The 14523-nt window shown below is 33.9% G+C and overlaps 3 protein-coding genes across 4 annotated transcripts; 2 read left to right on the top strand and 1 right to left on the bottom strand.

The window, feature by feature from the left end:
• The first annotated feature begins 390 nt into the window (after window positions 1-390).
• On the top strand, window positions 391-3069 carry LOC145571663 (large ribosomal subunit protein uL10-like). The gene is made up of 5 exons (XM_081630690.1): window positions 391-660; window positions 783-851; window positions 2032-2130; window positions 2224-2616; window positions 2920-3069. The coding sequence occupies exons 1-5, from the start codon at window positions 391-393 to the stop codon at window positions 3067-3069; spliced, it is 981 nt and encodes a 326-aa protein (XP_081486816.1).
• Window positions 3070-3508: 439 nt separating this feature from the next.
• LOC145571662 (large ribosomal subunit protein uL10-like) lies at window positions 3509-6870 on the top strand. The gene is made up of 5 exons (XM_081630689.1): window positions 3509-3885; window positions 4007-4075; window positions 5672-5770; window positions 5866-6258; window positions 6514-6870. Exons 1-5 carry the CDS (start codon window positions 3616-3618, stop codon window positions 6658-6660), a joined length of 978 nt encoding a protein of 325 aa, XP_081486815.1. The 5' UTR covers window positions 3509-3615; the 3' UTR covers window positions 6661-6870.
• A 947-nt stretch (window positions 6871-7817) lies between these two features.
• On the bottom strand, window positions 7818-14181 carry LOC145571661 (cell division control protein 6 homolog B-like). 2 transcript variants are annotated; one of them, XM_081630687.1, is made up of 17 exons: window positions 13810-14181; window positions 13627-13729; window positions 12893-13113; window positions 12191-12265; window positions 12006-12112; window positions 11816-11922; window positions 11649-11708; window positions 11096-11169; window positions 10927-10977; window positions 10563-10612; window positions 9818-9944; window positions 9609-9698; window positions 9026-9088; window positions 8846-8941; window positions 8678-8761; window positions 8486-8591; window positions 7818-8208 (listed from the first exon to the last, which is right to left on the bottom strand). In XM_081630687.1, the coding sequence occupies exons 1-16, from the start codon at window positions 13987-13989 to the stop codon at window positions 8559-8561; spliced, it is 1521 nt and encodes a 506-aa protein (XP_081486813.1). In that variant the 5' UTR covers window positions 13990-14181; the 3' UTR covers window positions 7818-8208; window positions 8486-8558. The 2 variants fall into 2 exon arrangements, with proteins under 2 accessions (XP_081486813.1, XP_081486814.1); XM_081630688.1 differs by having other exon boundaries at window positions 13822-14181.
• Between the last annotated feature and the right edge of the window lie 342 nt (window positions 14182-14523).

The raw sequence follows: 14523 nt of genomic DNA, 5'->3' as shown, positions 1-14523 counted from the left end.
TATAACCATCGTTTCAAAAAGCTCTTACTCGTAGTAAATTGAATTGGATGCAAAATTAATAGAGGCCCAACAAAAAAAATCTTCTTCACTAATCACTATAACTGAATTATCAGCCCAAAACCAAGTAAATTAAAATCAAACAAACATTAATTAATTCCAAAAATAACTTAACCCTCTCAAAAATCTTCACCCATTTAAAAAATGACAACGTTTTACTTCCATTAAATCACAACCGTCCACCTCACCACAAATCCACAAAACCCTACTTATAAAAATCCACCACTCAGATTTCACCTCTTTTTCATTTCCCAACTTTCTTTTTTTACCATTTGCTCTCCTCCATTTTTTTTACCACTCTTCTTCAACAGTTGATCATCATCATCATCAGAAATGGCGGTCGGTAAAAAGCTTGCGAAATCAAAGATGGAGAAGAAAGAAATTTACAGTGCAAAGCTCAAGAGATTGATCGATGAATACTCCAAAATTCTTATTGTTTTTGCTGACAATGTGGGTTCGAATCAACTTCAGCAAATTCGTCAAGGTTTAAGGGGTGATTCCGTCATTTTGATGGGTAAAAATACTTTGATGAAACGTGCTCTTAAATCTTACATTCAAGAAACTGGTAATGATACCATTCAACCTCTTATTGGCCTTCTCCAGGTATTTTATTTTATTTTTTTATGTAAAATTTCAAATTTGAAGTATTTATGATTATTTTGAATGTTATGTTAATGGGTTGTAATTATTTTTTTAATGGGTTTTTTTTTTGTTTGATTTTTCAGGGGAATGTTGGTTTGATCTTTACTAAGGGTGATTTGAAGGAAGTTCGTGAGGAACTTGGCAAATACAAGGTATATTTAAATTTTTTTTAGGGTTTTTACGTTTAGTTTGAAGCAATTATTTCATATTATCTTTGATTTTTTGGAATATTTTCTGTTTATTTATAGTGTGATAATGGCTATTATGGGGTTGACTGTACTGTTATTTGTTAATCAAGGATAAATTTGATATGAGATTTTTAATTTTATTTATGTTTGGTACTTAGGATGAATGTAATCTCTATATGTTATTGTGACGTATAAATCTAATGTCACAAGCTAGGGTTATGAACGCATAATTTAGATTTTGTTGTGCTTAACAATCTATCATGAATTAATCACTTCACTAATTAGCTAGCATGAATGATTTACGTTGTCGCATTTGTATAACATGAAAATTTTATTTATTGTAAACTGGCTGATTTAAGTAACTTGTAAACGACAGAATTCACTTGAGAAGTAATAAAAAAAAAACAAAGAGTATATGAAATCATTTTTATTTTTGAATTACAAATGATTGGAAGAAGGTGATGACTATTTTTCTTCTAGATTGAGCCATTGAGTGAGTAAATTTTATGCCGAATTGGTTGCTAGATGCTGTGCCATTATTAATCATTGAAATTACTTTCGAGTTTTTTTTAGCTTGCTTATCATCTAACACTTGACATTTAGAGTTAGCTTCAACTTATTAGGTTTTATCCGGCTTATTATTTAATTTCTATCTAGATAGTCTTCTCAATTTCTGTTATAGTATCTTGGAGTAGTATGACCTTGTACATCACTAGTATGTATATGCACTTTCATAACTAGTTTATGTGACTTGAGAAAATATGTTTTGAAGTTAGTTTATGTGACTTGAGAAAATATGTTTTGAAGTTTGAATTGTTGACAAGTTACTAACTACAAACATCAAATTAGTGCCTATTTTTGCTTGCCTTTAGTGAATTGTGACAGTTTACGTACACAACAAATTGAAAGTTATAGTTAAGGATAGACGAAATAACTTTCTTTTTCTATCTATTTTAAAGTTAGCCACATGATTTCATTACATTTCTGTCTTTTTTGTTACAAATTGATCAATTTATCAATGGTTAATTTAAGCATAAAAACATGTAATTCTTCCGAGGAAAATAACTTTTTTTGAGCTATAAAAATGGAAAATAACTTTTTCATGCATGTATATGATCTTAATGTTAATGACTTTTGGTTGTAGGTTGGTGCACCAGCTCGTGTTAACCTCGTTGCTCCTGTTGATGTCATCATTCCACCCGGAAACACCGGGCTTGATCCATCCCAAACCTCCTTTTTCCAGGTCAATCTGTTCATCGTCAAGTTCAACTGTTTTTGAAGTTTTCCAATTGAAGTATTCTTTTTAACCTTGGACTTGTTTTTTTTGGTTGAATAGATTCTGAACATCCCAACCAAAATTAACAAGGGTACAGTCGAAATCATCACTCCAGTGGAGATCATCAAGAAGGGTGACAAAGTGGGTTCATCTGAGGCTGCTTTGCTTTCCAAGCTTGCAATCAAGCCCTTCTCTTATGGTCTTAAAGTCACGAAGGTTTACGAGGATGGTTCGGTGTATGATCCAGAGGTGTTAGACTTGACTGAAGATGATCTCGCAGTTAGGTTTGCTTCTGGGCTTGCTAATGTCACTTCACTCGCCCTTAGTATCTCGTTCCCCACCCTCGCCGCTGCCCCGCACATGCTCATCAACGCCTACAAGAATGTGCTTGCTGTTGCTGTTGCCACTGATTACACTTTCCCACGAGCTGAGGAAGTGAAAGAATACTTGAAGGTTGGTTGCTTTGTTTTTCCTACTTCTATTTGGTACTGTAATTGGTTTGCATATTAGTGCTTGATTAACCTTAAAACTTGTTCTGGTATCTTGTTATTTCAAGGAACTCCTAGTTGATCTCGTGATTGGAGTAAAACTTAAAAGTCAAATTCTATTATTTTTTATTCCAAAATTACAATAACCTTTATAGTAAAGGAAAACCCCAAAATACCCCGAAATTGACATTAGGAGTTTGATCCATTGATAATTTGATATGTTTATCATTGCTCATTCGTGTTTCACTTGCATTTTCAATGTGTACAGGATCCAAGCAAGTTTGCTGCTGCAGTAGCTCCAGTGGCTTCTTCTACCGGCGGTGCTGCTTCAGCCGGCGCTCCAAAGGAGGAGGAGAAGAAGAAGGAAGAAGTCGAGGAATCCGACGATGACAACATGCTTAGCTTGTTCGATGATTAGGGTAGTTTCCTTACCACGCAGATGTCATAGCTAAGTATAATTAGGTGGCCTGGTTTAATGTTTTTGAATGTTGAACAAAGCTTCTATTTTCTTTTTCTCCTGTTTAGCCTGCCTATGTGTGCTCTGGACTTTAATTAATCTACTCTTGAAAACTACAGACAGTGCAGAGTATTTCATATACGAAGTACGGAGTAGTAAATTTTTATTATTGGTAAAAACTTGGTTTATCTATGAGGCCGAATTTATAAAGTTGAAAGGCTCACTCATTGGCCCAATCCAAAAGCAGTATTATTTTTTATTACAGTTTTCAGCCCAAAAACCAAGTTAAAAAAGTAATTTAGATTAAAAGTGTACAACATTAATACACCTGATCACAAATCTCCACGTTATTCCCATAAAATCACAACCGTCCACCTTTACATAAACCTATAAACCCTACTTATATAATCAACCATTCATTCATCATCAATCATCTCCTACATTTTCAACGTTTTCTCTTTATTACTACTCTGTTCTTGTTATCTTGATCATCTTCATCTTTGAAAAATGGCAGTCCTAAAAAAAGCTGCAAAATCAAAGATGGAGAAGAAAGAGAGGTACAGTGATAAGCTCAAAAAATTAATCGATGAATACTCTAAGATACTAGTTGTTTTAGCCGATAACGTCGGCTCGAATCAACTCCAACAAATCCGTCAAGGTTTAAGAGGTGATTCTGTCATTTTGATGGGTAAAAACACCTTGATGAAACGTGCACTTAAGTCTTATATCCAAGAAACTGGTAACGAAACTATCAGACCACTTATGGACCTCCTTGCGGTAATTTTTTTTTTTTTTTTTTTTTCCCATTTTGTTGTGATTTTATCAAAATATAGTCATTATAAATATTATGAACATGAGTAGTAATTAATTTTGTGGGTTTTTTTGGTTTGATTTTCAGGGGAATGTGGGTTTGATCTTTACTAAAGGTGATTTGAAGGAAGTACGTGAGGAACTTAGCAAATACAGGGTAATATATTTTTGTTATGATTTTATTTACGTTTAGATTAAAGCTTTGATTGTACAAAAAATGTTTTAACTATAAATCTAGTGTGAAAGTTTGCATGGAAATTTTGGGATTTGGGAAATTATATTTTCCGTACATAACAAGTTAGCAGGGTATTTCCTTGATTTGTTTAGTTAGTTTTAATTTCATAGGTTAAAAATTATGTAGATCAACTGAATTAGTAACAAAATATTTTAGATTTACCCTTGTAATTATTCTAGTGTGAAATCTTAAGTTTGTTATCCTAAGTATTGATCTATCATGTGTTACAAAAAAAATGATCTAGTGGCTCAAATTAGCTAGGTTATGAAGTTATAATTTAGAAAGGTTAATAAGCTTTCCTCAATTTAAAAATGAAAAAATTAATAAGCAACCTGTGATGTGAAAAATGATGGAATAGACACTAGTTATATTGAAAGAAATGTTTGTAAAATTATATCACTCTCTTAATTACGGAGTGATACTTATACATAGATTCATTTTAGATAGATTTGAAGACGCTTTGACATTGTTCGCAGTTATGAAGATCATCTTTAAAGTTTTTGCAATAGCTTAGGTGTTACAAAAATAGTGGAGTATCATATTCTTCTTAAATTACTTTGCTTTTGCTTTTTTGCGTAACTTGGTGGTGGTCCATTTTGTGGAGTTAGCTACAGTATATCAAGTTTTTATTGGTTGTAACAAAAAATAAAAGGTGTTTATCTAAGTAAATCATGTTTATACAAGTATACCATGTTAGTTATACCTTAATGAAAATTTAAATACGTAGTTAACAAGTTATGTCCTTGAACTACAATTTGTTGTTGTTTCTTGATGATTTGTCGTGCTCAATGAATGTCAAAACCCGTGGCATCATAATTGCATACGTCATATTTTCATTGACGTGTGTAATTCATATGGTTTGATAAAAGTTGTGGCCGTTGTCAAAAAACTAACTAGAACATTCTCTACTATTGTCCAAATATTTTTAAAAAATTAAAATTTAAAAAATGTGCTAATATAACGTTGCTACTATTTACCTGTAATACCTAAATGTTTTCTAAAGTCTCTACTTTCATTATGAAGTGTCTAGTTGTCTACTTTCCCATGAGCTTTATGATAAAGGGTACATACTCTTAATTTTATGTATGCCTTAAAATATCATAAATTGCTGATTGTTCAACAAATACAGCCAAGGTTAATTACAATTTTGTCCTTTTACTTATTAATTAAAAAAAAAAAAAAAAAAATCCTTATTGGAAGGGTCAAATAGTTTAGGTTGAGCAATTTTATCTTTTTAAAAATTGCATTTTACTTTGTTATCTATGGTACTTCATAAGTATTACTGTAGTTCGATTACCTAATGTTATGAGTGTGGTGCTAAGACTAGAGTTTAAATCTCGTCTAACATCATTTGTCATTTACCCTAATAAAAAAATTAGCATCGCTCTTTAAGTGTCGTCTTTACTATAATTTGAGTGGTAATAGATTACTAGTTCATGAGAACAAGTCAATATATTGTGTGAACTAACTGTTGATGGTTCTTCATCTATGACCTTACGTTAATGTCTTTGGTTCTAGGTCGGAGCTCCAGCTCGAGTCGGTCTCATTGCTCCAGTTGATGTTGTCATTCCACCCGGAAACACCGGACTTGATCCCTCTCAAACCTCCTTTTTTCAGGTCATTTTAACCCCCTTGACGTTCATTTTTTTTTTCCAAGTTCATCAGTTTTATGTTTGTTATAACCTAAGACAACTATGTTTATGTTTGAATAGATTCTCAACATCCCAACCAAAATTAACAAGGGTACAGTCGAAATCATCACCCCAGTAGAGATCATTAAGAAGGGTGACAAAGTGGGTTCTTCTGAAGCAATGCTTCTAGCTAAGCTTGCTGTCAAACCCTTTTCCTATGGTCTTGTTGTCGAAAAGGTTTTCGAGGATGGTTCAGTCTATGATCCTCAAGTATTAGACTTGACTGAAGATGATCTCGCCGAGAAGTTTGCTTCTGGCCTTGCTAATGTCACTGCTCTCGCGCTCAGTATCTCGTTTCCTACACTTGCAGCTGCTCCTCACATGTTCATCAATGGTTACAAGAATGTGTTGGCTGTTGCTGTTGCCACTGATTACACTTTCCCACAAGCTGAAGAAGTCAAAGAATTCCTTAAGGTTAGTTGCTTTGTTTTTTCCTTTCTTGTAAGTATGCTTGTTATTGCTTGATGATTAATAAATTTGAGGAACTCCTAATTGATCCCGAGATTGGAGTAAAAGCTCTTATTTTATTTTTTTATTCCGAAACTACCCATATATTTAGTTAAGGAAATTCCCGAAATGGCCTGGGATTGGCCTTAAGATTTTGTTCGCTTGTAATGTTTATTGCTCCTTTATGTTTCACTTACATTTTTGAGTATGTAATGTCTGCAGGATCCAAGCAAGTTTACCGCTGCAGTAGCTGCAGTGGCTTCAGCTACTGGCGGTGATGCTTCAGGCGGTGCTTCTAAGGAGGAAGAGAAGAAGGAAGAGGATTCAGAATCAGATGAAGATAACATGCTTAGCTTGTTCGACGATTAGGGTAACACGCGGATAATGAGATATTAGATGGTTGCATCTTTTGTGTGTTGAGCATAGCTACGGTTGTTATTCGTATTTTAGTCGGCTTATGCTAGTGACATTGCTTTAACCATTCACAATTTTTTTAACAATTGTGTTGTGGTTAGTCTATGAAAACAATTTGGTACGGAATATTAGTTAATTTAATATTGAGCTGGCATTTATATGTTATATTATGTATGCTCCAATTTAACATTGTGTCCTATTATGTTTATGAATTTTGTGCCTGTTAATCTGTTATTGTTGAGTACGAGTACTTTTTAAATCAGAAATTGTGGTAGTCATTGCTGTTTACTACGAGTAATAAGATAAGTTGGACATAACTTTATATTTCAAGTCAGCTCACAACTAGTAAATTCCGTCAAAAAAGGGGCAAAAATGTTAGAACTAGTTTTAGGCTATATGAGCAAATTATCAATGTCATTAGTACAGTTTTCTAACCTCAGTAGAACTCTTGCAAATTTATTATGAGTATTACATAATGTCAATTGTTCAATCAAAGAGTTCATAGTTATACAGTTATGCCATTATAAACAGTTTTCATGTTGACTGTCCATTTTTAAAAAAATTTAAAAATGTAAATAAAAATTAACATGTTAATAAGCAAGTTTATTAACGTCTTAATGGATGTATATATTTTATTTAATTGTGTCAAAAGGAAGAGACAGAAAATTCTTTCCCTGCTAGCAGGTTAGTTGATGGACACAAATATTAAGAGTGTTAGACTATGAATGATTGTTAGTCTGTTTGACGGTTTGTGGATAACTATGGATAATGCAGGGGAAGGAGGCATAATTCACTGTCACAAATGCAAGTATCATATTGGCTTCTCTCTAGGGGTTGCCTCTGTCGAGCTCATAGCAACAAGGGAGGGTTCAATCACGTCGTGGGAAAGAAACATATAATTCCTCAAAATGAAAACTGATGCCCAAGCTCTAAAATATACTCCGTATGTTTGAAAACCCTTCAGACTATGGATCAGTAAATCCGGTATCTACAACTAAACATCACCATAATATGGTATTTTGCACATTGCAGTTCATGAATAACCCTGTCATTTCATTTTCAGATGAAATGTTTTGTTAACCAGATTACTGTTATTCATAGCACATCCCATGAGACTTATACTGCAATGACTAACAATATTTGTACAACATTATCCTCAACATTCCAAAACCAAAAATTAGTACGCTGTATTCAAGAACGTACATAGAAATCTGCAGAGTGAATTATTTTGGTGCATCTGCAGTCCATGTATGGTTAATAGATACTGATGTTCACATTTATTGACATAAATAAATAAATTGTTCTACATGTGATAGTTTAGTATGTAATATCGCTATGTTGTATAATTAGTTCCCAATGCATCTGCACCTAAGATGATCCTTTCTGCTGGGGCCTGCTATTAAGCCGCCGAATAACTCTATCTAAGCTGACTGTATGATCTATGGATGGTGAATTCCGCAACCTGTGAAGCTCATGGTCTAAGATCTTGATCAGATCTGAAAACTGCATTGAAGTTACACAAACGAAGTTTTAGTGTACGTGAGTCAACAAAATGTCTCAAATTTAGGTGTTTGATTTATAAGGCATCACTATCTGAATAGATTATGATCACATCAACTATAGACTCACTGAGTCAATGTTCTTTATGTTATAATGTAATAGCCTGTCATGTCATTAGAACTTACTTTTAGACAAGTTATCCTGTAAGATAATGTATAGTTCTTCCACTTTGTACAGCTAAATGTAGCAAAACCTATATAAAACTAAGTGGTTGTCTTACCTTCAAAATTTTGAGGACCTTCAGCTGTGTTAGATCCTTCAACTATGTAGGACATTGACAGAATTTGATTTAATTATTGGAGACAGTTGCGGAATAAACGAACTCCCTGTACCATTCAGAGCAGGCAGGATGAGCATTTAATACAGATAGTGATAATTTGACAAACAAACTTTCAAACTTTTTATAACAGACCTGCAGTGCAAAGGTAATATCTGATGCATCGACTTTCAAGGATAGTTTTTCTCCTTTCTGAGACCGAACAAGCTTCAACAGTCCCTGCAGAACCAAGAGCTTCAAAGTATTAATATCAATTATCTGTAACAGCCAAATAGCTAAGTTGGACATTGGAAGATAAATTACCTGGTCATTCAATGCTTTGCACATACTTGACAGCTCCATGATCCCTACAGACCTCAGTTTAGCAGATTTGCATATGGCTTCATATGATTTATTAAGCTGTATAGAAAAAGCATTTCAATGTGAGTCAACAAATCTGCCTCGAAACAACATTAATGGCACTGAATAGAAAAGAGAGATTACCTCTCCAACAATAGACTCTTTTTTCCCCTCACGGAAAAGCTTGACTGCCGAGCAAAGAATGATCTATTGCCACAACAAATGTAAGAATAAGTTTAACCTTGCAAGCATTGGATAACTGAAGTTAAAGAACGAGAACGATTTAAATGGAGTATTATAGTCAATTCATTTTACATCCCCTAGGTAAACCATTCTATTTTGCAGCTACCAACTTTACACTAGTCACAGTGGTCCAACACTCCCAATTCAAGCACCTTACAATCTTACATCAGCTAGAGGCTTTTTTCTATAGTGTTAAGTGGCAAGCAGTCCGTGATAAGCACTTAAATTTGAAGACAATTGTCTGTGATAAGCATCTTACATCCAAATGCCGAAGTTGACAGATACAGATTCTGACAAGACAACTTAAATTTGAAGATATCACCAAAATAACATGCAAAGATTTTATATACTGACAATTTCACCTAGAAAACTAAGAGACATAATTTAACATAAACAAGGCTGAATAGATCCCTTTATCAGCAAAACATGTTGATGGGATTGCAAAAGGAAATACAGAGAAGCAAAGAGCAAATCAAAGACATACCTGTTGATGTTGAGGAAGAGACTGTATGGTCTCCACTACAGGGGATCTATAGGTCTTTGACAAAGCAACTGCCATATGATGTATTTGTACCTGAAATGAAAAATACAGTCAAAGGTGATAGACATGTCAAGGTAGTAGTAAAAGAGGAAGATGCTATCAGGAGTTTTATAATTGGGCAAAGTAATTTAGAAGAAAGCTTGAAGACTTACAATGTCGATCTCCCGGAGGACAGGGGTAGCTGGAACATTTTCTTGGTCAGATCCATTCTCACTAGACAAATTATCAAGATTACTTGCATTCTCCTTTGTCTCTGATTCTAGAATTTCAATTGCACATCTGGAAAAGAGGTTTGAGATTAATATTCAAATTCCAACAGACCAAATATAAGGATCAAACCTTATGAAATCACATAGCATGGATAATATTTGATCAGTTTGCCAATTTAGCAGCTAGAAAGCACAAGCTGCCAAATCTGAATCATTAAAGAACCAATCAACAAATATGTACAGGTTTCAGATCCTTTTGTCAGCTATGATACCCAGATTTACCCAATCCACTAGTAGTAATATAACAGCATGCAAAGGACTAAGTCTGAACTACTGTAGGTAGAAATTTGCATTGTATGCCACTATATGTTTTTATGCATCAACTGAAGACTACATGACTATCAATTTTTTAATTGTTATCATTATTTTTAGAACACAACTGTTTATTGATAATCTACTATTACAAATTGAGTACTTGAGGCAGTGCTTTTATGTAAGAAATGGAAGCCTAGCAATTTGTGTTAACATATACAAATTATTTTTTGACATCTGAAACTCTGCATACATTTGCCCTAGATATCTTTTATTTTGAATCCGAATACCAAATGAAAAGGATATTAAGAATATATTGTGCGAGTAAAATACTAGAATTCACCAGGGGCTATAAACAACATTGAAAAGCACAAACCTGCAAACACTTAAAGCTTTCCTCATGTCTCCTGATGCAGCTGCAACTTTCTGTCATCAAAGCATTACAAATGTCAGATGTTTGAACTTTGAATTAGACATTATTTTTCAACAGACACTAAATAACTCTGATACCATATTAATTTAGAAGATGCTTTACCACAAAATCATAGTAGAGACAATAATCAAACTTCCATATGAAGGATAAACCAAATTATTTAAAACATAAATAAACATTTTTTGGCCCATAGAAAGAGTGCATTTTACACCTCTAAATGTGCCTTGTACAAAATGTTTACAAGCTTCCTGTTTTATTGAGCGATTTGAAATAATATCAAAATCCAAGAAGATATGAAAAAACTCACTCTTGCACAAAGTTCCAAGGTTTGTGGCTGAAAGACCGCGTAAGGAAGTGCCTGCTCGAGAAAAGAAAATCCAAGTAAGGAAGTCATCCTAATTGTTTTTCTTTAAAACAGTTCTACTTTTAACATATTCAATTCATGCATGCCAATCACTAATGAGTAATGAACTAACCACAAGCCGCTCTTGAAGAATCTTTTGTATTTGATCCTTTGAGTAAGCCCGGAATGTCAAAACAGAAGGTTTACCTGGCATCAGTGAGCAGTATTAGTAATTGGCATGAAAGATTGGGAGGCATCCCCTCTTCTTGCAGTCATTTTACAAGCTTGTAATGGAAAAGACTTAGAATGCCAAAAGGTCAAAAACAATTGGTTAGAGTATAATTTGCCAAAGTACTTAATCCTTAATGTCCCACAAGTTGACAAATTTATTACTTCTTTTGAGATCGAGTACAGCAGACTCTCAACATTCCAGGAAGAGAAGAAAAAGGTACGTTGTTTTTACAACTGAAAACACTGATGTTGTTTGACTAAACCAATTCTAATTCAGCAGGATGGTCATTGCAGCACTGAATAAGTTATGATCAGCTTGCTGCTTATTGAAACTTCAGCACATAACCATAAAGAATTTGAATATGGCACATGGTTCAAGAATGATTTCACATCAAGCTCAGATAAAGTGAACACATTCGAAGCAAGAAAATGCAATAGAAACAATAAGAACTTACAGTTCAGTGATTGCAGTCGAGGAAGAAATCGGTCTGCTAGATCTATTGCATTGGCAATGCCTGAAAGGAGTTCAATTAGATGAGAACCATTACAGGATCCAATGCTCAAAAGTCAGGACAAGGTCTTTGCTACTAGGGAAAATAGATAAATTTCTTTTCAGCAGTACCTATTAATATACATCTAGAGAATGGCAGTGTAGTGAGCATAAAAAGTTCGTGAAGTACTTCACGATCCTTAGTAATTAGATAATCCAGCTCATCAATAATTAATAACCTGATGCATTGGAAAACTGTGAATTAGTTATATGACCACAAAACTGAAAGGCTCGTGTATAACATTTCAGAGAGGCTTCTTACATCATTTTGTTGCCTAGATTTCCATCATGGGCATAATGGTTTTGTATGTGCTTTAGAGCAGTAGTTGAGCCACTAATCTTCCTCTTTGGTTGAATATTTTGAAGTATCTTCAAAAGCAGACGACGATTGAATAATGTGTACAGGAAAAAATTTAAGAAAACTATGCTCACTTATGATATATATACCTTGGTAAAGATATCAGAGGACTTTGATAGAGAAGTACAGTTCATAAATACGACATCTGGTTGCTCAATATCTGCCTGGACAATTAGATGATTTTCAAAAATGAGCATTAGGTGGAAATAGTAAATGCACTTGAACATGGAAAAGGACAATCATCTATATCAAGAGCGCTAAGAAAAGGCCAAGATTACACAGATTAAATCAAGTTGTACCTAAAACTATAGCAAAGTGATGTTTCACTGAATCCAAATACATATAATCGGATGCTTAGTATCCACTTGCAACTTGCATTGTAGTTAAATATTACTAATTACTTAGCATGAAACATAGAGGAAAGAGGAAGCAATCATGAAATTGAACCTATAGAATATTACAAATTGAGCTTAGCATTGCTTCATCGGTCCTCTACCTAAAAACCCTCATTAGCACCTTAACTTCAAAAGATGATGACAAATTTCCTTTCAAGAATCATATTTCATCCAACTTTGGAGAATAAAGTGCTACTGTGAATTCTGAGCAAAGAAGAAATCAGGAACATAACATTCATCCAAATTAATCACTAATGTGAAACATCATAAACACAATCAAGTTGATCAAATTGTTTCTTAAATTGCCATCGTTACAAATCATCAACATTCATTAGCAAAACCAACTGATCAAATAGGTACACCGAATATGTTACTTGAACTATAAATGTAGCTCACCTCGCTTGACCAGCTAAGCAAAGATTGCTTAACCTTATCCATAACCATAGTCTTTCCTGTCCCAGGGCATCCACATATATATAAACTCCCTGCTTTTTGACTCTCCACACTAGTCTTGCAAAATTCTAGAACCTTCCTTGATTCATCTTCTCTACACACCACACTTGACGGTGAGGTCGACACATGCAATGCCTCTTTCACAACTCTCATTTGCTCAGAATCTATTCATTAATCCATATAGTTCAACAAATTAGAACTTTCACGAGAATTCGATTATGAACCATAATCAAAAATATGTATACGGAGTATGTTGTATAAAAATAACCTTTATTTTTGAACGACTAGTACTAAACTTATATCTAATCTAACAACTTATATTGCACCAAAAATAATCCACAAATACCACAATTAACTTAAACATAATTCAATTCAATTTATCCATAAAATTCATCAACATAAGCTTTTTCCATCCAACATAACTCCCAAAATTCACGTAATCTTGAAGCGTCAACCAATATCAGCTATAAGCTTATGAAAATAACCTAAATTTTGAACAACTGACACTAAACTTATATCTAATCTAAGAAATGAAATTGCACCGAATTTTAATCCACAATTAACCTCATATTCAATTGTTGTAATTTAAGATTAGCTAATATACAATCCATAAATCAATTTAATTGCAAATGCTACTGAAGTTTTAAACTTAACGGTACTAGGAGAAAGAAATGAACCTCTTGGATTCCATTTAGGTTTAGCAAACAAATTATCAGACGACTTCTTCAACGGAGATCGGCTCGAGGTATCAAGCTTTTCGCTAAATTCCTTCTCAATTCCCTGCACCAAAAATCAATTTCAAAATTCAAAATTCAAATCCAAAAAACAAAAAACTAAAGTAGAAAATCGAGTTGACGAACCCTAAAACTGACATTTGAAGGAGATTTCGGACTACTGTTTTTACAGCGACGAGGAGATTTCCACTTCGGCGGAGGTGTCGCCGGAATATCATCCTCCGGCGTAGAGTTTGACCTGATCCGTCTCTTCGGCGGCGTTGCACCGGAAAATACTGACGTGACGGGATCGGCGATTGTCGGCATTGTGAGGGAGATTGAAGAAGAGAGAGAAGTTGGTGTGAAGTTAGAGAGAGAAAGTGAGGAGGTGAAGTGAGTTGAGGAGAGAGAAAGTAGAAGAAATGGATCTGAAGAAAAAGAGGGAGAAGAGTATAAAAATGGTGAAAAGGAGAAAGAGAGAGTTCGCGGGAAATTGAAAATGGCGGAGAAGGTGGGAGACTGTTTTGGCGCCAATTACAGAATTGAGTGGGTTTTTTGGGCGCTTCTTCTATGTTAAATTTTGATTTTTCCTGGATTGTGTCCGCAGTGCTTGCTGTCTCAGTTTGGTCATGTTGACTCGTTTCTATTATTGTGTTTGGAGTTTGCTAATGTATGAATAAAAACTATACGAAATAATTAGATAATACTCGTATTTTAAATATATATGTTTAGAAAAAAATCAGCATAATTATCCCACATAATTTATTTTTTAAACCTATAATTCATAAAAGATAGACAAATTATTTGTTAATATTGTCCGATAGTCGAATAGTATGTCAGCTAATTTAAAAGAATAATTAC

Source organism: Chenopodium album, chromosome 12 (genome assembly GCF_948465745.1).
Source record: "Chenopodium album chromosome 12, dcCheAlbu1.1, whole genome shotgun sequence".
NCBI lineage: Eukaryota > Viridiplantae > Streptophyta > Magnoliopsida > Caryophyllales > Amaranthaceae > Chenopodium > Chenopodium album.
This window is presented reverse-complemented; position numbering and strand designations above follow the sequence as displayed.

Coding starts and splice junctions, on each gene's coding strand:
- LOC145571663 (XM_081630690.1), top strand. CDS start 391: ATGGCGGTCGGTAAAAAGCTTGCGAAATCAAAGATGGAGAAGAAAGAA. Junction 661..782: donor CTCTTATTGGCCTTCTCCAG/GTATTTTATTTT, acceptor TTGATTTTTCAG/GGGAATGTTGGTTTGATCTT. Junction 852..2,031: donor AGGAACTTGGCAAATACAAG/GTATATTTAAAT, acceptor TTTTGGTTGTAG/GTTGGTGCACCAGCTCGTGT.
- LOC145571661 (XM_081630687.1), bottom strand. CDS start 13,989: ATGCCGACAATCGCCGATCCCGTCACGTCAGTATTTTCCGGTGCAACG. Junction 8,762..8,845: donor GCAAAGCATTGAATGACCAG/GTAATTTATCTT, acceptor TTGGTTCTGCAG/GGACTGTTGAAGCTTGTTCG. Junction 8,592..8,677: donor ATATTACCTTTGCACTGCAG/GTCTGTTATAAA, acceptor TGAATGGTACAG/GGAGTTCGTTTATTCCGCAA.
- LOC145571662 (XM_081630689.1), top strand. CDS start 3,616: ATGGCAGTCCTAAAAAAAGCTGCAAAATCAAAGATGGAGAAGAAAGAG. Junction 3,886..4,006: donor CACTTATGGACCTCCTTGCG/GTAATTTTTTTT, acceptor TTTGATTTTCAG/GGGAATGTGGGTTTGATCTT. Junction 6,259..6,513: donor AAGTCAAAGAATTCCTTAAG/GTTAGTTGCTTT, acceptor TAATGTCTGCAG/GATCCAAGCAAGTTTACCGC.